Source organism: Rissa tridactyla, chromosome Z (assembly GCF_028500815.1).
Source record: "Rissa tridactyla isolate bRisTri1 chromosome Z, bRisTri1.patW.cur.20221130, whole genome shotgun sequence".
In the NCBI taxonomy this organism is placed as follows: domain Eukaryota; kingdom Metazoa; phylum Chordata; class Aves; order Charadriiformes; family Laridae; genus Rissa; species Rissa tridactyla.
In genome coordinates this window covers 20,074,729-20,100,563 of record NC_071497.1, presented here as the reverse complement: position 1 = coordinate 20,100,563, position 25,835 = coordinate 20,074,729, and the positions used below count along the sequence as shown (strand labels likewise).

At 38.0% G+C, this 25,835-nt stretch overlaps 1 protein-coding gene across 1 annotated transcript in view; it reads right to left on the bottom strand.

Moving 5' to 3' along the window:
* PRR16 (proline rich 16) overlaps positions 1–25,835 on the bottom strand; it is a 158,342-nt gene that overhangs the window by 32,760 nt on the left and 99,747 nt on the right. The window contains exon 2 of the mRNA XM_054185888.1: positions 16,653–17,550. Coding sequence (XP_054041863.1) covers positions 16,792–17,550 — 759 coding nt within the window. The 3' untranslated portion in view covers positions 16,653–16,791. The remainder of the gene's footprint in view (positions 1–16,652; positions 17,551–25,835) is intronic.

Sequence of the window (25,835 nt, the reverse complement as noted above, 5' to 3'; positions counted from 1 at the left end):
TAAGCTTGCAGTTATTTGCCATGACACTGTTAACGTACAGATATGCACACACAGAAACGCCTATAAATGTTTTTAAATTTTTCATGTTTGAAACAGTAGCAAGCTCTTCCATTCAAGTCAACGCTTTGGCTTTTATAAATAAATTATTAAAGCAGCATTCTAAAATGATGTGCCATATTTTGAAACCTTGACCAAAGAGGCATTTTTTCCTAGTTTTTCTAATATTTTGTTAGCTACATTTAAATATTTGCAAGCATATAAACATGGGCATGCCATAATAGCTGGGGGAAAGAAAACACATTTAAAATTTCAACACTATGCCAAAATACTTGCTACTGAACATGTTGAAAAAGCTTTTAATGTAAAATGAATGTGGCACCTGTACAGTTTTGGCTGCCAAAAAACTCTCTGACAGTAAGCAAAGATGATGAAAAGTGAGTAGGCAAAAAAAGTCCTATTTTTTGATAACTCAAGTCACTTTAAGCTCTTGGGTTCAGAAAGACATGAATAAATAATGACGAATGACCAAAAAGTTCTCCGAAGAAAAGAGGCCAAACAAACTTTTCATTGTTGTACATCACATGAAACAGATGGTGATAAACAAGTTTCCACAGTAAATTGGATCCAAACCAAGAAGAGAAGAAGTAAAGTGAACCACTAAATCCCATGTGCCTGTGGCATATGAGCTGCTCTGTTCACCCAATAGCTGTGTTTCTTTTTTGATCTCCTCCTTGGAAAATAGGGCAGGGGAAAAGTGCTTCTCATCACTCCCTCCCTGCACTCTTCCTCATCATCCCTTTGTGTCTCACTGCTGCTTGTTTTCACATGGATCCAATTTGCCCATGAATGAATTATCTGGGGCTCATGCTGCCATTTACTATCAGTCTTAAAAAAAAAAAAGCTGTAAGGAAGACTATATTCACTACTAATCTCTCCACCCACCTATTAAGTCTACACTGGTTAGCCACAGCAACAATATAATATTGTTAACAGACTTACTTTGTACTGTAGTGTCTGCTCCATCAAATAGCAACCACACTTCACTGCAACCCAAAACCACTAGTTTTGTTTGCTTATATTTGGTGCAATTTGTGAGGTTCCTCTGAAGATGTAAAAAACCCCGAACTACTTGCTTAGCTCATGTATCACCTGATGATGGTCAGTCAGCCCTATGCTGAAAATTTTAAAGCAAATTTGACCTCAGATCCCTTATTCAGAAAGGGAAAAGGCAGCTCTAGTTTTGAGAAGCCTTTGCTATTGCACCACAAATAAGAAAAAATACAGTATTTAATTTCATATTTAAGCCATACATATACTTGAAGTTTCCTGAAAAACAATTTCCTGTGCTGTGTTCCTTCTACTGAGTCCTTTTAATATTAAAAAAAAAAAGAATTGAAAAGTATAACTAAGTGAAATGACAACATAAAGAAAATGCTTCTTTGATTTTTTGATTTTCTGCTCCACCATGGACCTCCATAGGCTGCAGGGGGACAACCTGCCTCACCATGGTCTTCACCTCAGGATGCAGGGGAATATTGTCTCTAGCTCCAGGAGCACCTCCTCCCCATCCTTCTTCACTGACCTTGGTGTCTGCAGGGCTGTTTCACTCACTCCTCTCTCACAGCTCCTCTTGTGCAGCTTCTATTACCCCTTCTTAAATATGTTATCACAGAGGCACCACCAACATAGCTTTGGCCAGCAGCAGGTCCATCCTGGAGGCATCTGGAAATGGTTTTGTCTGATATGAAGACAGCTTCTGGCATTTTCTCACAGAAGCCATCCCTGCAGCCTCCACCCCCTAAAACTTGACATGTAAACCCAATACAGCGTGCGTGCATTGCTGACAGCACAGTTGCAGGACAAGGTTCCCAGGCCAAGCCATGAACAGGAAATCAAGGACAAAACAGCACCTCTATTGAATGCAGGGACAGCTGAAAAGTAGCAGACCTTGAGGAATCCATCTTGAGTGCTCCCAGACAGAGAAATCATGGGGATGCCTCCTTCCTGCTTCCCTCTCTACTCCCCTGTAAACTGCAAGTGGCAGAGTGGTGGAGCATCACAGGGTAGAGCTGGGACGGTGGAGCAGAAAGTGGGGCAAGTACATGATGTGGAACAGGACTTTGTGCAGCCCCCAAGTGCCTAAGCAGACCTGGATGGGAAGAAACGCAGCATGTGGAGCACCATGTGCTGGAGGCAGCTCTTAGTGCACCCCTAAGGCTAAGCTTGAGTGGCCAGGAGGCAGCAGCTGAACATGCCTTGCACTCCATCTGCTGAGACACCTTGACCCAGACTAGACTTGGGCAACCGATGAACCCTCCTGGCTCTGCCAGGGCACTACCAAGCCCGTGAGGTGTGGTGGGATGATCTTGGCTGGCCACTGGGTGCCCACCAAGCCACACTATCACTCCCCTCCTCAACTAGAAATGGGGGGAGAAAACAGAATGAAAGCCTCGTCAGTCAAGGACATGGAGATCACTCACCAATTACTGTCATGGGCAAAACACACTCAACTTGGGTAAATTAATTTATCGTCAATCCAAACCAGAGTATGATAATGGGAAATAAGGACAATATGTTATCAAAGAGGTGCTACCAACATTGCTGACAGGCTCAGCTTTGGCCAGCAGTGGGTCCGTCTTGGAGGCGGCTGGAAATAGCTCTGTCTGTCATGAGGAAAGCTTCTGGCACCTTCTCACAGAAGCCACCCCTGCAGCCCTTCCCCCCACCAAAATCTTACCATGTAAACCCAATACATGTGATTACTCAGCCTATCTAAATCAGGAGCACTACAAATTTCCTAGTCCAAATGTACCAACTATGACAAATTACTACCTGGCAAAAGCCAAGAGTGCAGCAGTGCCCCTCCTCTGCCTCCTATTGCCTTGCACCAGTTTCTATCCAATGAAAACGTAGGATGCTTAGGTCAAAGCAGACCACGTGTGATCTTATCAACACAACTGGGAGATCATCTTCTTCCACACCAAGGCACAAACCCACTGGTCAAATCAGGCAAGGGATGAGACTACTTACAAGTATAGGCAATTGAATCAGATCTACAGTTCATATTTTCCCAGTAAATATAGATGAGGCAGAGTGGTGCAAGGTTGGTTTATCAAACAGAAAATTTCACGTTAAACAGAAAACGAGTACAATACCTTCATACCCATAGGACTTCACAGTATTCATCTTGTGTCCTAGAATCTTACAGCACTGTGATAAAGCTCTCTGCTTTCTATTTCAGCATTTTAAAGCTTCCATAGACAGATCAAATTTTCCTTGAAAACACACCACACAAAATACAATTGCTGAAAGCTCATGAAGTATTCACTTGAACACGATTTAAAAGATTCATTGCCTGTCTGAGAGAGAAATAATTAATCTCCTGCATGTATGGTTAATGAGTAATAGCAAAACAAACTTGTTAAAAGATATACTAGTATATACAAATGCTTTTCTAATAGTTTTCCTGCCTCAGCCTGTGAATTCAGACTATAAGACCATCACTGAAGCTTGTTAATTTGGCAGTCTTCTTTCTAGAAATCAATAAGTCAGTTGTAATTTATTTACAACCTTATTTCTTCTTCCCCTTGTGACTGAATAGCATATCCTTCTACAGCTGGAGCTGAGTATGAGGAAAAAGAAGAGGCAGAAAATTAACAATGCATGTAAAATGCAGTAATACTACAAAATTTACATGTTGAGCCTTAAGTTTATATGAAGTTTTGCTTACCATATTTTCTGTTCTGCTTCAGCTTTTCCCTTCTTTAATGCTTCTTCTGCCTCAACAATGCAATTTAGGCTCTAAAAGCTGTTTTCCACATTGAAGAATTGCAAATTGTTTTAGTAGGCTTACTCTCACGTGTGAATGTGATCAGAATTGACCCCATATTATACCAAATTATAAACTACTTTGGAACAGTCTTTCATTTTCTGTACTTTTGTATTGAACACTGGCATAATTGGCCTGTATACCACAGTGACAATGTGAAACCTAAATGACAACAAAACAAAATGTAAATACGTGCATTTTAAGATGCCTAACAAGATGAAGTCAATGTTAATGACTGGCCTTTGGAAGACGACATTGCATTCTTATTTTTCTAACATGAGTTTCTCATCTCTTCCTGCCACTAAGATGTGATATACTTTTCCTCTGACATTTTCATGCACATACAAAGTAATTTACTCAACATATTGTAATAGAAGATTCTTCTAATTAGAACAATACATTGCAATATCACAAGAAAGGGTTATTTCAGTGTTTATGACTGTTTTACAAATTTTGGCAAAACCCAAGTTCAAATAGTTTTCAAATAGCACAGCCAGTCTCCAAGCAGTGTATAATTACATCTCTGCAGGTTAGACATACTCTTGAAATACTACTCCTGTATTTAAAAATCAGGTCACCACAGGAAAAAAAAATAAAATTAAATCATGAGTCTCTAAAGTATTCAGGATCATATTCAGTTGTTTATACAGATTTCAGATATATAAATTGCAAATTATGAATCATCATAGCTGTATTTTTTCATTTATCATTCAGGAGGCGTGATTACTGAAAAGCTTTAAAGAAATCTTTCACAGAGTGATATACTTTTAATTTCTGAGTAACATATTATGACTGATGTTGCAGAAGTTATTTATCATGAAAATGGGTTATTGTGAAAATTTATTACAAAAATAAATGGATCATCAAAATTTGTCCTGTTGGCCTATACAGACATTCCTGTAGAGACTCATAATAAATGTTATCAATCAGTTACTATCTCAATGCAGGTAAAAGCACAAAACATTCCACATAAGCTGCTGGAGAAGTCTCACAATTTCTTTTGGTGACCATGATCTTTTTTGTCAAAAACCATGGGAGCACTGAATCTTTGCCAGATGAGTCTCTCGCCCAACCTGTTCAGTAATTATTGATATTATATATGGTTACTAACAGTACAGTGAATTTGTTGTTCTGTTGATTGCTGATCTCACCTTTTTGGAGGTCAGTTTTTCACTAGTATTTCAATTGTTAGTTTCTCAGGGGGAGACAATGTGAGAATTACTGATATATTTAAAAATGCCTTAACATGCTGTGTTACATATCATAAAGAGATAAAAAATATTGCAGATATTTCTTTCTTTCCCTCTCCTCTCTGTCCCCCCTTTCCCATGTTGGGTTTAGATGCAAAGAACCCAGGATGAAAGATGTAAAAAAAAAACCCACAAAATACAAGACTTCCTCCTTATACGTGGTATGACAAAAAAAAAAAAAATAAAAATCCACCACCAAGTCCCTAGAAGAAAAAAGCTACTGCTATCTTATTATTGCAAGTATGCAGAAGAAAAAAGCTACTACTATCTTATTATTGCAAGTATGCATGGTACTATTTCTGTTGCTAAGAAACTATTTGTGTTTCATGCATATCTGCAGGGATTATGTTTTAGAAAATAAACATTCATGAGAAGCTTTTCCGTATGTATACATTACTTTACTGGTTTTATGACTTGGTGCAGAAATAAAAGTTACAAATTTCTTAGAAGTCGCATACTAGTTAATTCTTATGAAAATACACATTTTACTACAACGATTACTGAAATCACATCAAAACACAACTTAAGTTCCTATTTTGGTTATATTTTCTCCTCAGTTACACTGGTGAAGCCAACTATTTATTTGAAATATATCACGGTATGTATATACGTAAACATTTCTTCTGCAACCTTACATGCTTTTTAGATTCTAATCAAGTCAAGACGAAACCCCACATCCATGTGACGAGGTTGATTCTTTTCCTTCATTTAATGGTAAAGTCAAACAGAAGCACACAAGCTTAGATGTCTGTTTTTATTTAAAGGGTTCATTACATCTTTGCTTAACTTCATATGGACATAATCTTAGTGCTGAAATTCAAAAACATGTATTGGATGTTAAAAAAAAAAATAAAAAATTCCACTCCTGTTTCTTTTATAGACTGTCTCGTTGACTGACTCACCAATTTTGGGGATAAACATTTTTTCAGCCAGCTTGGGTCACCCATCTGGTCCACTGTTTCACAGAAAAAATGTCTGCAGTTGACTTATTGTACAGATGACACAAGAATGAGCAGAAAAAGTGAGTTAGGATGGTTTTTCAAAAAACAGTGCAGGGTTAAAAGTCTACTATGCCCCACCAGCACTGGGAACTGAAGAGCATATGTTTATGGCCGCATCCACAGGCTGATTCTGAGGCTGATTCCCGCACAGACAACTAGCACTTCAGCTGCCAAAGGATTTGTCACTATCATTGACATAGAGTATGTTGTTCTGCTGTGAATTCTACATACAGATAGAGAAAGACCGTTTGTTCTGAAATCATAATTTTAAAAGGTAGAGAGGCACTTCCATATATATACATAAAGGCATCCATCCCCTTCATTTCAAGTCACCACAGAGGTAGATGCAATGTATTAACACTCTGCACAATTTGTACTTAGTTGTGCCTGTTTATAAAAAACAAAGTTTGACATTTTAATTTTCCATTGCTTCTGGCATACTTAACTGCTTTTTTTTTTCATCTCTCTTCTTTGTCAAGTACAAAATTGCACCTGCTGGAAACATCAGAAAGGTATATTTTTCATCTGTCTTTTAATGAAAGGTGTATCAGTTCTTTTAATGGCTAACAGGGAGCGTTAGGGTAAATTACTTTGCCCTCCTGTAGATCTTCAAAGTGATTTCCTCAGACTTAGTGTGTCTCCTTTTTAAGGGACATCTGATTTTAATTTTAAAACTTCATAGTATGGATTACTGACTACTTTTCCAAGTAAGTTGATCCACTAGCTACATACCTCACTGTGAAGAATTTTTAGCTTATTTCTAGTCTGATTTTATTAACTTAGGCAACAGTACCTTCTGTTTTTACTATATTAATGGGCCCTCTGCTGTCAGAAACCTTATTTCCACTGAACTAATGAATAATCTTCCTTCTACACATTTTATTTGTTAAGGTAAAACAACCCATAATCAGAAAGTTTTAACTTCCAGGAAAGCTTTTTAAATTATTTTTCCTGAATTTTTAATTTGCATTATCTTCTTTATTATAAGGAAAGGACGTTTTCCAGTAACAGCCTCACTAGATCTCAGGACTCTTAGACACTGCTTTTGCTGTTCAACTTGCTCATCAGGACTAGTAAGTCTCTAGGTGTCTCTGCTTCAACATACAGCCACTAAAGTGAGCAAGTCTAACTCAGGTGTGTGGCTTGGCCTGTACTTTACCACGCTAAGATCTTAATTCTCTATAGAGTGAATCCTCTTTCATACTCAAGCAGAAGAGCTCTGTGCTAAATACTTTCTTTGAAAGGTATTAGCAGAGAACGTTTGCCTTCTGCAAATGTTTAACAACTGCCTGCTGTAGTAGCCACTCAGCCTACATTTTTCATAGAATTATAGAATATCTCAAGTTGGAAGGGACTCATAAGGATCATCAAGTCCAACTCCCTGCTACCCACAGAACTACCTACAACTAAATCATATGACTAAAGGCATCGTTCAGATGCTCCTTGAATCTCTGACAGGCTTGGTGCCATGACTGCTTCCCTGGGGAGCCTGTTCCATTGATGAACCACCCTCTCAGTGAAGAACCTTTCGTATTACTAGCTCCAAAGCCTGCAGAGTTTTTTGCATAATAGCTAAAACGTTCCTATTTTTATTTTACTCTATTAACCTTGGTATTGTGATGGCTGTGATTTACTAATGACTTTCTCCTAGAAAGACGTGCTCTGAACTAGTAAAGACGGTACAAGATTGCAGATGTTCACTTACCGGAAGAAGTATTTGTTGATCTAACCCAAGTTACACCACCAGCTACCATACGACCACTACACAAAGACATCACTGTGGGTATACCATGACTCATGTAAGATGGCACCAATACATCTTTGAGTGATCATCTAAAAGACTCTGAAGAGGGACCATTCACACCTGTTCACGGACATGAGCCAGGGGAACATATATACTATGTCCACAGAAGCTCATTTCTTCATTTCTTCAGGCCTCTGCACCAAACTGATCCTCCCTGCATTCTACTATGTTTTTCAAGGTTCTTAATCACAATTTAACTGCCTCTCCTGTCATCACACAGCAGGTAAAAAGTGCTGATGCGACTAAATACTTTTAGCAGCATCTAATCAAGTCCTTGCTTTGTGAGGCATGAGAATTATACAGTCCATCCTTAGGGACATGCGTAGGCCAAGAGGACAGTATCACAGAACCATAGAATGGCTTGTGCTGGAAGGGACCTTTAAAGGTCATCCTGTCCAACCCCCCTGCAATGAGCAGGCACATGTTCAACTAGACCAGGTGGATCAGAAACCCATCTAACCTGACCATGAACATTTCCAGGGAAGGTGCATCTACCACCTCTCTGGGCAACCTCTTCCAGTGTTTCACCACTCTTATTGTAAAAAATTTCTTCCTTATATCTGTCCTGATTCTACGCACTTTCAGTTTAAAACCATGACCCCTTGTCCTATTGCTGCAGGTACTACTAAAATGTCTGTCCCCCTCTTTCTTGTAGCCCCCCTTTAAGTATTGAAAGGCCTTGATAAATGTTCACAGATCCTTCTCTTCTCCAGCCTGAACAACCCCAACTCTCTCAGCCTTTCCTCGTAAGAGAGGTGTTCTAGCCTTCCGATTGTCTTTGTGACCCTCCTCTGGACTCGCTCCAAAAGGTTCATGTCTCTTCTGTACTGAAGCTGGATGCAGTACTCCATTTGAGGTCTCACGAGAGCAGAGTAGAGGGGTTGGATCACCTCCCTCGACCGGCTGGCCACGCTTCTTTTGATGTAGTACAGGATGCCATTGGCCTTCTGGGCTGAGAGCGCACATTGAGAGCTCATGTTGAGTCTTTCTCCTCGGGGCTGCCCTCAATCCATTCATCCCCCAGCCTACATTGATACAGGGGGTTGCCCTGACCCAGACACAGGACCTTGCACTTGGCCTTGTTGAACCTTATGAGGTTCACATGGGCCCACTTCTCGAGCTTGTCCAGGACGCTCTGAATGGCAATCCTGTCTCTAAGACATGTCAACAGCACCACTCACTTGGTGTCATCTGCAAATTCGCTGAGGGTGTACTTGATCCCACTGTCTATGCCATTGATGAAGATGACACAGACACCCAGAAACACGGACTAATTCAACTGAAATGTCACCAGGCCTACATACCTACACCACACTAAGGCTGTACAGCTGCAAAGCTGCCTGGCAGATGCACATCAACTACAAACAATCATGGATTGACAGCGAAATGAGCAACACCTATCCCCAAGGAAAAACCCAGGGAAGACAAGAGGTACCACTCCCTTTCAGCTCCTTCACCTACTTCTGTTGCACAGGGTTGACCACAGTATGTATGTCTACCTCTACCATCTATCTTGCACTAAAATACAAACCCTTTTTATTTTTAACACATTACTGCTGCGAAGCTAAAATAAAATGTGTATTTTTGCCAGTTGGTAAAATGTTTTTATGTTGCTTTTACTTTTTCTTACCACTTTTGACAACTATTCAGCAGCATTCATTAATCAGCTTGTCCTCCAAAGCACTTGATTTTGCCTCAGTATCAATGAAAACTGAGCTTTAAAAACATTGTATACATAGCTAAATGTAAGAAGTCTGTACTGTATCTCTTTAGTATCCTTTTATTCCTTTTGGTCCATCTAAACTAAAAATGTATTTTACCAGAGGACCACACTCTATACAGTCCATCCAGTTTTAATACCTTCTTGTTCCTTAGTCAGCTAGTACAAAATTAGCTTGATGGCATCAGGTACTTCCTGAATCTAGACTAGTAAATTCTCTAGAGGCAGAGACTGTCATTACCCATTTCTATCAGGAGTACTATACACTTAGAGGTTAAAACTTGGAAAGTGGAGACCTTGCTGAATGAAAGAACCTCAGTATTTTTTTCCATCCATTTTAAAATAGCAGAGTTAGGACATTTTAAAAACCCGATTCCTAGTTTTCATTCAAGGGAAGTTCTAGGAATGTTTAAGCCCTATCAGTGAATATATTTTAGGGGATATTTGTTGACCATATATTTGGACATTTGGAGGATGCAAAGCTTGCTTTCCTGCATTTTACTGCTTGGTATGAGACACACATTGAATATTACAAAAACATGGGTTTGATTTCCAGTACAAAAAGAAAACTGCAATTCCAAATCTGTACACAATATCCTGTTAACGTCCATTGGGGAAATAAGGGCTGAGCTGATACAAGAGCAGCAAGCAATCCTATGCTTCACTAAACACACATACACATGACTGTTCTTACATTTGCAGCAGTCATTCTGTAAGACTTTCTTGTCCATGACATATACTATCTGAAAGAATTGTCTGGACACAAGCTAGGAGTATTTCTATTGGTATGGAATTATAGCATTTTGATAGAAGTTTTATTTCACTGCAGAACAACAGAGTTATTACAAAATTCATTGAAACAAATATACCATTTAAATTGTTTCAGGAAAGAAGTGTTTTATTTCATTTTTTTGATAGATTTACTATTATGATGTGGGATATGATATGATTATGATATGATATGATATGATATGATATGATATGATATGATATGATATAATATGATATGATACGGGAGGTGATTCTACCCCTGTACTGCGCTCTGGTGAGAACCCACCTGGAGTACTGTGTCCAGCTCTGGAGTCCCCAACTTAAGAAGGACGTGGACCTGTTGGAACAGGTCCAGAGAAGGGCCACGAATATGATCAGAGGGCTGGAGCACCTCTCCTATGAGGACAGGCTGAGAGAGTTGGGGTTGTTCAGCCTGGAGAAGAGAAGGCTCCAGGGACACCTTATAGCAGCCTTCCAGTACCTAAAGGTGGGCTACAGGAAAGGTGGGGAGGGACTCTTTATGAGAGAGTGGAGTGACAGGATGAGGGGTAACAGTTTTAAGCTGAAAGAAGGTAGATTTAAATCAGATATTAGGAAGAAATTCTTTACTGTGAGGGTGGTGAGGCACTGGAACAGGCTGCCCAGGGAAGCTGTAGATGCCCCATCCCTGGAAGTGTTCAAGGCCAGGCTGGATGGGGCTTTGAGCAGCCTGGTCTAGTGGCAGGTGTCCCTGCCCAGGGCAGGGGGGTTGGAACTAGATGATCTTTAAGGTCCCTTCCAACCCGAATCATTCTGTAATTCTGTGATGATTCTATGAAGAGTAAATACATGATATTGTGAGAATCAACGAGGTTTTTCTTTTGCTTTGTATTATCTTCAATGAATCAGTATTTCCTAATATTGAATATTTGCAAATCTAACATTTACCGAAGTAGATGTCACTGTGGAATGTTTTTTACAAATAAGGAAGAAACTGGAACATAGAGACATACAAACAGCTTTTTATGTAACAGCAGAAAGATTCTGCAACCAATCCTTTTGCGGAATTGTGAAAAAATACACTGGATTTGTTTCAAAAGTCAGCTTCCACTGGTGTTGGCTGTAGTTCATCTTAATGACTGCTAAACACAGTATTTTGTCTCACGTGGGTCTGAAGCCCAAAATTAACATTATAAAGTTGAACCAACTAATCAGGTTGAAATTGTGAAACTGAAGGAAAACCATCATCCATGAAAATTACAGCATGTTAGTTACTCCTTGGTGACAGAAGATAATGTAATTTGTAGCTCCAGTTACAATCATCACTGTATTTGCAAAAAATGAAACCCCAAATATTCTGCAGGCATTAGAGATTTATAGAAAAAGATATTATCATCATCACCACGTTCTGTTTTTCGCATGCTAATTTATACAGGAAGGAGACTGACATGCATTAATAACTTTTACTTAGCAAAGTCAAATTGAACTGTAAAGGAAATAAACACTTCTATGAAAAATTCTGCCATGGCCTCACTTGTTTCTTGCTCTTATATGCTTAAAGAGATACAAGATTAAGTTTAAAGTAATGATAACAACGCTACTTGAAGAAAAACAAACTCTGGGACTGATGTAGGCATCATCATGCAAACACTGATGAAGAATATACTTAAACATATTTGTTCAAAGTTCCTTTTTTTGTTTTGTTTTGGTTTTTTTTCATAATTTACCTATTACTTTTCCCTTCTTATGTAAATTATTTTTTTCCATTATTGCTTGCAAGATTTCAAAAGAAGTCAGTCAAAGGATCAGGAAAACAACATAAAGGGACAGACATGAGATCAGAAAACTCTTATAAAAATATAATTTCTTATTATGAACATAATTTACAACCAACAGTGAAGCAGACTGTGCTCAGTTCCTTAAAGAGTCTTAGAATACAAATCCAATATTTCAGGATGAAAGAAAAAAGCTCTTCTCTTGAGGAAAAGAGACATCAATTTCTGGAGCTCTGCTCTTTATCTTCACCAAGCATAGCAGCAGAAAGAACCTGGTCTTACTCATTGTTCGAAGCGCTTACGTTGGCTGGCTATCGCATGCAATTTATGCTCTACTTCTTTTTCTGGATCAGACCTGACTTTTTTCTCATCTATCTATAAAAAACATTTTCACACCACAAAAGATACATAGTCCTGCAATAACAAAAACAATTCTGCAAAAAAAAGAAAGGTTCTAGTTTCTCTTCGTCATACCTGCACAAGAGATTGTCATCTATTTTCATATCTGACAGGAGACTGAATATCTCAACAACAAGAAAACTCTGCCTCAAAATTTCCAAAGATTCATCATCACAAAAGACTGGGCGACCTAAATACCATGGTCCCACCTGCTTACACCAATGAAATAATGCAGCCCATCTAACAGATACAGCGCATGGTGCAATTCCTTAACAAAATCCTCCAACTATGAAGTAACATGGGGACTTTGCCATACATGAACAAATGTGAAAAAAAAACAGAAAACAGAAGCAGATTTGTACAGGTTGACAAGAGCATGGGCCGCTCTCCTGCAGCAGGATACCTGGTCACGTCCGTTTATCCCAGCAGCTCCAGTCTCAGCTAACAAAAGTGCTTTTTGACCAACACGAGGTACCTGGACCTCAAATCATTTAAGATCAGGAACACAACTCCCTAAGCTAATTAAAGAATTCACACTGAACTCTGTCTGCTTCAAAACCAATAATCAAGTTACCTGAAGGAAGTTAACAAGAGCTGTAATCTACTTCCCTTACTTTACATAACATTTTAAATAAAATATTGATTTAATAATAACAGAGGAAGATGAAGATTTGCAATCTTTTCTTGTTTCTATGTACAATGGATGATGGGATAAAAGGTATGATAAAAGCTGTAACAACTCCAGAAGACAATAGAGAAGGAAGAACAGCGACTTTCATTAGGTGTTAAAAAGATCCACAATCTTTTTGAAGATTCTTTATGTCCTTAAAAAGGTTTGTTATTGGATTTCATTCTCCTAGTGTTCCTTTCTTATAAAGGACCCATATGCTAGCTTTTATTAATCAATGTCATTATTACAAACTAAATAATTTTCATTGTTTATTTCCATTTTCCTAAGCTCGTCCTCTTCATTAATTTGACAGAAACCATCTTCTCCTTCCATTTGCATTTGAGAAGTCTAGATCTGGACAATTCACACTTTAATATACCTTTGGGGAATCAAAACTAAGCAGCAGTCTGAAATGACGGCAAATGTTGAAATAAAGCTCTGAGTACTGTTACTGGCCTTTCAATTTTTCAGGTATTAACATCTTTGCAAAACATTAAATATAATCTCAAAGATCACATTTATGTTTCAAAGGCAGACGATTCCTGCCCGCTTCTGGTTAATCTCTTGTGTTTTCCTCAGTAAGGTGTGAAATAGGCTGCTATTGGTTTTAAAAAATGCTTCACAGAGACTGTATACCTAATTTAAATGTAAAAAACACTGCTGGCTGAATATAGTATTGCATTCTTTCTTACGCCATTTTTATTAGAAGTTTCCAGACAGTTCTGCAAAGCTTGAAATTAGTTGTTTCCCATACTTTTCAAGTTTACCTGGTTTAACCTGAATTTTATTGTTATTTCTGTAATTCTGTTTCTATTTATTCAGTTATTCATGAATTTTATTCATGTTAATTTTGTGAAAGTTATACTGATAAAAGTACCTTGCAATAGGACACAGGCCAGAGACGTGCTCATTAAAATGGAAGAACTGATTCATTGTTCACTGCATGCTTTAACAGAGACCCTGGAAAACTTTCGTGCATTAAAGAAAGCCTGGGTTAGCAAACTGCAGAAAAACAATGTATTTCCTTCACATTTGGAAACTGCATTTCTGGACAAAAGCAGCATTTCATTTGAAAAGCTGCATCTTTTCAGCACTTTTCCCCCTTGAAAATGTACAAGGAAGGGCAGTAGTTTGTGAAAGGGTACTCAGGAGGCGTGGGGAAAGAGACAAGAAAGTGACTCTGAAAGAGAGGACAAATGTGTAAGATAGAAGAAGTTGGGTATCAAAACTGAACATGAAATGTTGAAAGTCAGATGCCCCTTAAACTTTCCAGAGCTGAGAACTGTAAACGTAACACTGCAATAAAACTGAAATTTACACATATATCAGTGCACATCCGTAGAGCGCAGCATCTTATTTGGAGGTGCTGACATATTCATGAGACTCTGACCAGCCCGGGGACAGAATCCAGAGGAGCAATATTGTGCTCTGCTACCAGAGATGAGTTTATACCAGAAAAATTGAGCCAAGTGAGGTAAGACATGTGCAGCAGACCCTCCCCTCTAAAATTATTCAGTGTTACTTTCTTAAATTTAAGATGAAACAGAAATGTTTTATGCCATGTTTGATTTGCATTATTCTATCATTTCTTGTACACAGTAGCTTTTTAAGAAGGGAATAAATATTAAACTAGCTTATAACAGTTGGTACATGACCTCCACAGTAGTGATAAAGTCAACAAGACAGCAAAAGTTTTCTTTTTAAAAGAAAAACTCTAGATACACAGTGTGGACATATCCACACATTGCTCCTGTGATTTTAAAGGTAATTTTCAACGCGTGAGCAAGGGAGGTGCTGTGGAGTCCCAGGGTGTGAGCAGAATCCACCTGACAGAAGCTTCATTTGGGGAGCAAAAATCTCGCACAACACAGAACGAGTTACTGCCTCCTGCTGCAAGCACTAGGACTTCACCTGGCAACAGCTCTCGTGAGATTAAGTATAGTCAAAAATACAAAATGTAAAGTGCAATGTGAAAAAGCACGTGAGGAGCATCTGGGGAAAGCATGATTATGCATTTAAGGCAACTTCTTTACTTTGCAACTTTTATGCAATGAATACAACATGAAGCTTTAGACCCTAAATGTGTAGTTGCACAAAATATGATCCTTGTTTACTGCAAAGGTTTTCAAAGGGTAGTTATCGGTTAGAATTTCTGTTATGATTATTCTTATTATTTTGGTTTAAATATTATAAGTGTACTATAATGTGTATACAGGGAAACTGCTTGAAGATTAGTTTTCAGTTTAATACTTATTACTGCATGTAAATGGAAATTTAAATTAAAAATTTGTTTTGTCTAGTTTTGTCCGCTTTACCATAGAGTATGTTTCACATTTCAGCTGAAAAAAGCATACTGCTTTTATATAGCACCTGCTGTCGGGCCTTTTGAGATTAATTTGGCACAACTTTTCTAAATAACAGATTTATTATCAGATTTTCTTCACTGATCAGATGTTTTTTAACTCTAGGTCCCAACAATTCTCTTTGTGAGAATAAAAGAATCTTCTTTTCATAAAATAATTAAAAACACGGAGGACTTTTTTTCAACTAGTAAGAATATTAATTGGGTTCAGCATCAGTATGTGATAACATGTAAAATATCTTGTTTTGCATGTTAATGCTCCATAATTGCACAGAGCTTTTCAACTTCAAAGCTCTTTACATGAATTAAGTGGATGTCCCTGCAGGCCTTAGGCAAAATTTTCTTTGGCTTCAAAAAGAGATTAGCACCAGACAAAAAGCTTTGTGAAAAACACAGGACCGCGCTTTGTTCCTTTAATCTACCACCATCACACGTGAGATAAAATATTACTACCATTTTGCAGATTGAGCAGTGGAAATAGGGGGGAACTGAATGGGACTACTCCTGCTCACCTAAACATTCTATACTTCGCCTTGGCTGTGGCACATTGTACAACTGAGAAACAAAATGCAAGATAATTCAGTTTCCCAAAGCCATGTCAACATACCTTTCAACTATTTCTTTACCTCCCCACCAAAGATCAAGCTGCCTGAAAGTCTGATGATTACCTCCTATTGCACTGCTCCACACACAATGTCTTTGCTCAAGCAGTCAGGCGGAGAAAAATGCATTTACTAGAATTCAGTCAAATGCTGTTTTCTGGTACTCCAATTTGCTTCGTTAAATGACATTTTAAAAGGTACTTGCTAGAAACGGGAGCTTTCCCATAACCCAGGAGCAACAGCTATTGCCTTATGTTGTGATTCTGTGATCCTACGTCAGACAGAACAAAATCTATCACAAATCGCCACTCAGTATTTTCAAACTGAACTTTCTTTTCACTGTCTTTTAAACCACACTACAGATATAAAACTGCAATAGATGCTTACAACCTATAAGGTAAAGCTTGAGTATTTTTACAGCTTCCTTTGCCATAATGACATTTTTGGGTGAGTACAAGTAAGATCAACAAGCATTCCTCTTTGTACTTACCATGTGATTTTTATGCCACTTCACTGGACACTGGGAGTAATACATTGGGTCTTTTTATTGCTCAAGTAGAAAGTGCTCATTACCTATTTATGTTTATATATAGGAAAAAAAAACAAAGAGTTGTTTCAAGTGGCATACATCACACTGTTGTTGTGGTTGATTTCCTCAGGATGGTCTTCTGGGGTTTTGGTGCAGTTTGTGGAGGCACAGTTGCAGGTCTTGGAGGAGGAAAGCTATTACTGGGACTTATCCCTAACCCTCCATTTTCCAGAGGAAACGGAGGCAGTGGAGGTGGTGGAGGCGGCAGAGGAGGGCACTGGTGCGGCAGCTTTCCCACAACGCGGGCAGGCTCACTGTGCAAGTGCACCTCCCTGTTTTTAATGTTATACCGAACATCACAGTCGGGGCAATAGCCGTGGTACTGCACTTTTTCGCTAAATCGTACCCGTTCCCTTGCTCCCGGCTGAGGACACCGCTCTTTCTCAGCTCTGTGCATCAGAGGCTGCATCGCAACTTTCTCCAAGTTACTGTTCGGTGTACAGCATATATCTCCGTTGGGGATGCGGTTGAGCCCGACTGGCAAGCCCCCGTTTCGCAGCAGGGTACCATTAGTCTTGACAGGGTTGGCTGACGGAGGCAGCCTCGGAGGCTCGTCACACTTGACGGGCGTCAGTCGCGGTGGAGGCGGGGGCGGATTCGGCTTCCGCAGCACGGTGAGGATAGCGGAGGGGTGTGCGGGCGGCTTGATGAGGGGTGCACTGCCCCTCACCTTGACTTTCTCCAAGCTGGAAGCTGTTGTGCTGCTGGAGCTGCTGTTGAGCGTGTCCGTTTTGGAACTGTCTGTCATCTCATCCTCCAGCTGCAGGTCCGACGTCAGGGTGTCAATCTGGTCAACCACCTGCACAACAGTCAGAGTGAAAACAGTGAGAAAAACTTGCCCCAGTGAAAGCATGGAAAAACAGAAGCACTCTCCACTATCAGTTCTGTCATTCTCAGGACTGAAGCATCAATTCTTTTTAAACCATTATTTCTTTTTTCTTGCCAACATAATAGAAACCAACCAACCAACCAACCAACCAAACAACCAACCAACCTACTACTAATAATGATAATAATAGTAATAGGGATGGCTAGTTTGCTAGCTCATCACCTCAATACAAAAAAAATTATAACTTGAAACACTCTGGAATGAAATTCTGTTTCTTTCCCTCTAGGGTTTAGTTGGTAATATCATTGTAAGTGAACTGTAATCCTTCAATATTACGCTTTGCCTTCCAGTGCAGGAGGAGACTGAATTATTTAACTTTAGCTTCTACATCACAGCTTCTGAATCCAAATCTTGTGCAGAGTACCTTTTAGCTCTGACCTTTCACACAGTCTAGATTTAAATATGCATCTCTGTACAGATGATATTATATACCTACAATCATAACTTTGGTGCACTCTTTCCTGAGAGTTTTTTAGCATAAATAAGGTACTGAGAAGCAACTGCCCTCTTGTGATAATGCAACTGCATTATCTCCCTTTATGAATATTTTCCTTAAGATCTGAGATCCTCCGAAGCAATCCTGAAATAGCATTTGCTGCAAGAAAAGAGGAGAAGTATCTTGGTTTCCAAAGTTACAAGAATTTATTAACTCATGCACTTTATTCCAAGATTTCCTCTACCTCCCATATTTCTGTTTGTAGTTTCTATAGCGTTAGATCTCTTCTAGTCTTCCAGGCTTCTTCTTCTACTCAATTTTTTCTAGGACAAGCAACTGATGGTGCCTTTACTAGGTAGTGAAAATTTGTCATATGACAATTAAAAGTCCTTCCTGAAAGCTGCATTTCACTCGGTGCCTAGCTCAACAACTGTAGTTATAATCTACAGGTAACTACAACACACACCACGGGACGTAAGTACACACTTAAAAACTGATCTTTATCCTTTACAGGATCCTTCACAGGATACACATAAAGTAATCAGTAGCTGAAATGTTATTAGCTAAGCTTGGTGTATGAATAAAAAGCTTATGCCGTTGCTTGGGGTCCTTATGTGAGATCTGTGACGTTCTGGAGGGAGAACTGGAGGGGGCACCCAAGTATATCTGAAATGAAACGAGATGCCTCCACTTGTGCCACTGAATCAATCCTTCTTATTCTTTTGAGACTTGTACTTCCTGCTTTCAATAATTCCTTCCTAATACTATTGATTTCAAAGTAAGCCTGTTGTTGAGAAATATAAGCCATATATGAACTGCAAAGAAAGTGAAAGTCATTACTGAAGGCAGTGACTCTTTATTCGGTCAAACCAGTAACTCACTTATGTGCCCAGTGGTAAACAGTAAATAATGAAAGTAAAACCACTATAGAATGAAAGAGCACTTTAGCTTCCACAGCTCATACTGTAGCTAAGAGTCGTGTAATACAAAATTCATAAAAATTCATATGCAACAATTCAGTTCAGCGCCTGCCTTCTCCTAAAAACAGCAAACACGCAGATAACCAAGATTCAAAAAGACAGCTTTCAAACATTTTTGAAAAAAATTTACAATACCTTTTCTCTCAAAGACCAAAGCAACTACTCATTTACTCACTGTTCAAAGCCCAACACTATGTTGCATTTCACTTTCTCTTTTAGCATTTTCCAATGCTAAAATTGGAAAAATGCTAAAATAAAGGATATTCCAATATAGGATAAATAATATTAAACCCTTAAAAGACAGACGTGAATTCCGCCAAATAATCGGGTTTTAAAATACTAGCCTAGAAGTCAAAAGGTATAGTTGAACTCTGGTAACTGTCAGATCCCAAACATCTCCTCCAACGTACAGCATATTACTACTCTTGGAAATTTCAGAGCAAAGGCAGATAAACCACATCTGTACTAAGACAATGCAAAATTCATAGCAAGAAGGACAGTTTACAGGAGAAAGAACTCACATTATCACCTTACTTTACATATGCAAACACGGGCAGAGAGAACTTCTCAAAATGAAACACTCAATCCAAAGGAACAAAGAAAAGACAGTTATGTTCCAGGCACTAAGCCTGAAATCCAAGCATCCCTCTGCAAGTTTAGTACGGATTTGTGCAAATATTAGGGTCTGCCTGTATATAGCTAAATATATTATTGAATGCTCTCCTGGAATCCAACACGTAATCTTCTAATAAACTGTAACAGCTACAGAATGTATTGATGCAACATAGACCAAAGAAATTTCTTGGCAAGCAAAGAAACAAAAAAAAGTTTCAGATAGCTGCAGACAGGAGAGAAAGGAAAGACATATCCTTAAGGATGCTCCACACAGGAGCACTGGATAGCTTGTGCATGTGACAGCATTGGTCTATATTACAGTATTAGATAATGCTAAGTGATAACATTTGGTTGCTTTACATTGCTCAATAAAAGCTATATTAAAAAGCCAAGAACAAAAATAGGTTTCTTTTCCAGCTGTTTTATTCCAACAAAACCTAATTTTTCTTTTCCTCTCTTTTCTACCACGACAGCCCCCCTCAAAGGGTACCTATAATCATACAGGAACTTAGAAACCACCATTGCACATGTGAGGAAAAAGCCACGGACTACTGATGTGGTTATTGCACCATCAGTTATGGATAAATCTCATGGAGATTATCCAAATAATATATTAAATCCTCCTTACCTTAATAAAATTCACTCACAACTTCCACAGAAGAAAATAAAATAACGAAAATCCATTTTAATGTTACTTTAAGATATACACAAAATTCTAATAACTTAATGTATTTTTTTTCTGCAGAACCAGTCACAAATGATGGCTTCTTTGCTTTAGGCCTTGTATGCAACAAAGATCATCCCTGTTCCATAGTGAACAAAATAAATGTAGTCCATGCAATGTAATTCTAGAGAAACAAAACCTGATGTTTATTATTTTGAGAGAGTCACATTAAAGATGCTATTCCACTGGTGCTGTGAGGATATAGCTGTAATTATGCAGCGCACGTATGTCCTAAAATGGCAGACCCTGGTGATAAGAAAATTTGTGTCCATTCAAACAGTCCTTCTGACAGCGCAAACATTTTCTCAAGAGTAACAGGAGAGTCTGTTATGAACTGTCCTTGAATTTAAATGACGACGGAGTTTAACTCTTGCCCTCTGGGCAAATGTGTAGTACACATCGGAATTATTTTGTCACCTACGAATTTGTAAAACGTAAAACCAGCACAAAATAGCTCTGACAGAACAACGTAGTCTATCTGTGCAGATTCATTCCCCCCACCAGTTGTGATTCTGTTTACTGTTATTTTATTTTGCTTTTTTTGTCGCAGAAGGAAAAAATTCAAGTAAGATGAAACAGTAACATAGAACCAGTGACTAACACAGTGAAACCGATGTAGTTAAAAAAAGAAATAAAAAATAAAAGTGGGTTGAAAAAAATAGCCTCCATTTCACAACACACTTCCTGTGGAAGTAAGAGAATATTTAGAAACAAAAAAGCTGCTCTGGTTGTGCAGAATCTGTCCGTTTTTCAGTTCTAGAATAAAACAGGACTTGATTAACACGTACAAGCATGGGGGAGACATTCTTTTATAGCCTGAGGAGCTCCTGAGCCATTAAACAGATTTGAGCTCTGCAGAGATGCCCACTTCTCCCCCGCCTGAGGCTTCAAGCTCTGTAGGATCTGGTGTGACACTCCTGAATGAATCAGGACATCAGCTCATTCCTACCCCCTTTCTGGGTTGTTCATGGACACATGAACAGGTGTCCAGCACCTGTATTAGGTGTCCAGCAAGGACGGAGTTACATTTCTCTAGCTGACTCCAAAATATTAACCAAAGTCTGTTAACATATGTACAGAGCCAAAATATTTTATTCTGAAATCTAAATCATCCAACACGTCAAATCTCTGCTTATAGTTTCACTTTATCATTAGAAATACGCGTGGAGCTTTTGGATGCTTTTGTTTTGTTTTGTTCCGTTTTTTATTTTGACAACTGGGTATCTTTACCACACAATGAACAGAAAAATCAACTGCTTGCATAAAGCAAACTTAATGTAGATTTTACATTTATCCTTCACCTCCAGTTTACTGATTGCAAATTATTTTTCATTTTCTTGTCCTTTTAAATTTTTATGTAGACACTCAAGCCTTTCTTTCCAGTAATGCTCAAACTAGACAGAAGATCAACAACACCACCTGTAAAACACGTACATAAGAATTTATAATCATCACTTAGAACCAGCAATTAGTTGATGTGAATTAAATCTCATCACAACCTAAACTCAAAACAGCACCGGTATGTTTAAAAACCAACACTAGCTAACAGCAATTTACCAAATTAAAAAAAAAAAAAGAAATCAACAAAAGTAGAATTAAGAGTTATAATTCAAAATTATTTTGCTTTTTCTTGTTCTTTTGAATTTTTATATAGACACTCAACACTTCGAATAGATTTGGGAAAAAAAATGTTAATTATGAACATTCTAATTAGGAAACTGACAAGCGCTCAAATGCACCACTGCCCCAAAATCCCTTAACTCAGAGGGGCTGACTAACGCCTCTTGTAAGCTGTGTCCTTGCTGAGTACCTAACTACAAGAACCGCTTCAAGGAGAAAATTCAGTGTTGTATGACTGTAGGATGATCACAGATCTTTGCTAAAGCAAATGCATACTACTGCTGTCAAGTTCTTGCCTGTCAATGCACTAACTTTCAATACTTTTATTTTTTAAACTTTTTTTTTTAAATCTCTATTTCAAAAGGTTTTCTCAAGATATCCAAACTAATAACCTGAATATTAAAAGAGTTTAGAAATATATGATTGAAAAGATGGTAGGAAGTAATCAGGGGTACTTCCGTCATACCAGCAAAATCCAAATCTTTACAGAATGCCATAGATGCTTGTGATGTTTTACAGACAAGCAAAAGAACACATTTCTCTCTGCTTCAAAAGCTTTCAGGTTTGGATTAGACACAGAAAACTAGAGCATGAGAATAAAAAGAAGCCAAAAGGAAAAGGACAGATCTGTGATTAAATCTGAAATTTGTGCTTAAGTTTGGTAGATAATTTTAATCTTAATTTTCTGCTAAATAAATGCTATGAGTAGTATCCACAAAAGAAGTACAGTGAAAACAACAACAAAGAAATGCTAGAAGTTCACCAAAGAGGACAAGTGGAAGGGAAAACTCCACACCCCAGAGAGGACACAAATTAAATAAAGTACCTGTGCAGGAGAGGACAAACAGCCATTGGGAAGAAAAAAAGCAAAAATGAAGTAACCAAGGATTGCTTGATACTGACAGTTTGCCAGGTAGTAGTTTCTAAGAGCAGGCAATGAGGCCAGATCACTAGATTTTAAAATGGGAGTGAAAAATAAAATAGTGGTTGCGCTCTGGATTGAGCAATACAGCATAGAAGTTGAAGAAGCCAAAATGAATCAGCGGATGAATGTTGTAAACATGATTCCTGAGAGCAAAAGAATACTGTAACGGAAGATAGGAAAGAAAAGGCAGCCATGTAAAAAGCACATCTCACAAGGAGCTGACAAAACATTTGAGTTAATGGCTAAAGTTGTCGGCGCATTTGTGAGAAAGACTGCATGCAGAAAGTTGTACACATAACTTTTAAATTTATGTGGTGATGTATGATCTATTGTAACATTACATGAGGTTTTTATCCCCGCTTCACTAAGATTAAACATGAATACAATTTGTGTGACATTTGTAAGATAGAACCCTAAGTAAAACGAGACTAAAGATTATTATTTGGAGACAGCTTTCCTCCCTGTTGTCTCTGGGAGCGTTAGAGAAACTGTAAAGCTGTTAGAGAAAATGTAAAGCTCCTTGCGGTAAGCACAGGTAAGATTAAGTTACGTACTACTGAAAAAAATCTTACTGATGTGATTTTAGACTCAGAAATTCTGTGCTGCAACCACCAGTGTACGGAGAATTAATTGGTACTACCAAAGTAAGGAGGTCAAATGGACATAAATACTACCCACCTCCAATAAAAAAAAAAAAAAAAAATCAGAAAAACAAAGGAACACCTTGAAGTGCAATCCAGAGATATCCTAAAATTAACCCCACCTCTCAATGCTATCCAACTCATATTAAATTGATTAAAAATATAAAGGTAGCATAAAGTATTGCTTTTCCACTGAGGTCAAACTGTAGTCCCTGTTTAAAGTAACTGAGAATCTCATCCAAGAAAATGTCTTGTGATTATCAAAAGCAGCCTATGCTGGCCTAGTATTTCCATTGTTTAAATTGTACATATAACTTTTGCCTGGTTTTTACCTCCTCTGCAAAGGAACTTCTGTGGGTGAATATCCTAACTCTTTTAGACCAATACTCAAAACTCCTATTTCTTACTGAATGCCAGGATCTCACTATAAGAATCTAACTTGGCAAAAATAAGACTAAAGCACATGACACAGAAAGTAAGTTTCTTTTACTTCTTCATTGTATCTCTAAACTTCTCTGAAAAAAAGTTAACTACAATTAGTCACAAACACTTTTTGCAGTGCTTCTCTTTGTGTGATTACACAATACACGTCAACCAATGCGCATGTAATCTATTGGCATTTTTATTATCTCCTTACCACAAATGTTTCACCAGGTTTCTTTTTTCTCCTGTTTAAAGGCAGCAGTGGGAAAGAAGGCAGTAAGGTACTGATGTTCAATGAATATATAAAGCACTAGCTGCACTCAATCCACCACAGACAATTGTTGTGCCTTTTTTTCAACTCTTGAATAAAGAAGCAAATTGCTTTTCAGAAGGAAAAGTAATATAGTTTTACAGATTCATATACTTTTAAGTTCGCAGAACTTCAAAATTATAATTTTTCCTAAGACGTTCATCTGTTTTCCTAATATTTTCACTGATTCAAATGTTCTTCAAACTTTCATGTGGATTTACGAGTAAGATTGCTTTTTTTAAAATTACTTTCTTCTTCTGTACAGGCTAGTACCTCTCAAAAAAGCTGCATATGCAAAATGGAAATGGTACTTAGCTGTGATATTACTTCTGAGATGGAATAGTTATAATCCATATATTACCGTTCAGTACTACACCATGGCAGCATACAGCTATGAGATTCAATTTAGCAGTTTGCTGGAAGTTTTCTACAAAATGAATAATTACATACAGATATTGATTTTGATTTTAAATCAACTAAAATCAAGTCATGAGACTAGCAGAAGTTTTTCCTCTCTTACTTTGAACTAAAAAAATTGCTGGGAAAGGAACAAAAATAGGTGGTATTGTTTAATTACAGATAAGCACAATCAAAATGTCTTAATTTCATTATTTTTGAAGCAATTCCAGAAAACTGGATAAATTTTGCACTATACATCCAAAAATTAATGGCGTGACAAGCCAGAAGAAGAACCATCTATTTATCATAAAACAGCAACAGCTCCATCACACAGAGGCTACTCTTACCTTTAAGTAAGGAACTGGCAAATATGCTATGTCAGTAGTTCTAGTACCTTATGATTGAATCTGTAATCCTACAAGAAAATTTTCACTTGCTATAATTACTACAGGAATCTTTAAGACAGGCTGCCAAACTATTTACCTTCCTGTCATCTTAGCTCTTTATTTCCCGTAGAGTTGCTAGTTCTTTGTTGGCAGAAGTGAGCATTCGCTATAACTAAGGACACAAGTTTTTTCCCTGACAGGTCTTTGCCTGTAAGTCCTGAACCACCAGAGAGCTAACAACAAATGAAAGGGAGGTCCTTATTAACAGTGAGAGAGTCAGTATTTCCCTCTACATTTTAAGCTGCATAACAGCAGAATTCACCCTGTTGTCAGGTGCTTACATTACAGCTTCAGTCATCCATGCTCATATCTTTTGCATTTGCCACAGCCAACTTCTCTACACTGCCTCCCCTGCCATCCCCAGTGAATATAGCTTCCAGGCTGAGGAGAAGTGGAACCAAATTTAAACTAGAAACATGTTTATAAAGTTGCATAAGCCAAAAAATTGCAAATAGAAACCAAAAGAAGAGCTGTACTAGAAGTGGTCTACTTAGCACAATATTGTGAAAAATTACAAAAAGCAGGTGCCCAGGCAAAAACACAAGAATAGAAAAGTCACACAAAAATATTTCTGCAGAATCTTATCCCAGTCTCAAGCAATTTCTAACTCAAGGACTTCTTAATAGATTTTGCATTAAGTAGATCTTGACATATTTATCTGCCATGAACATGCCTA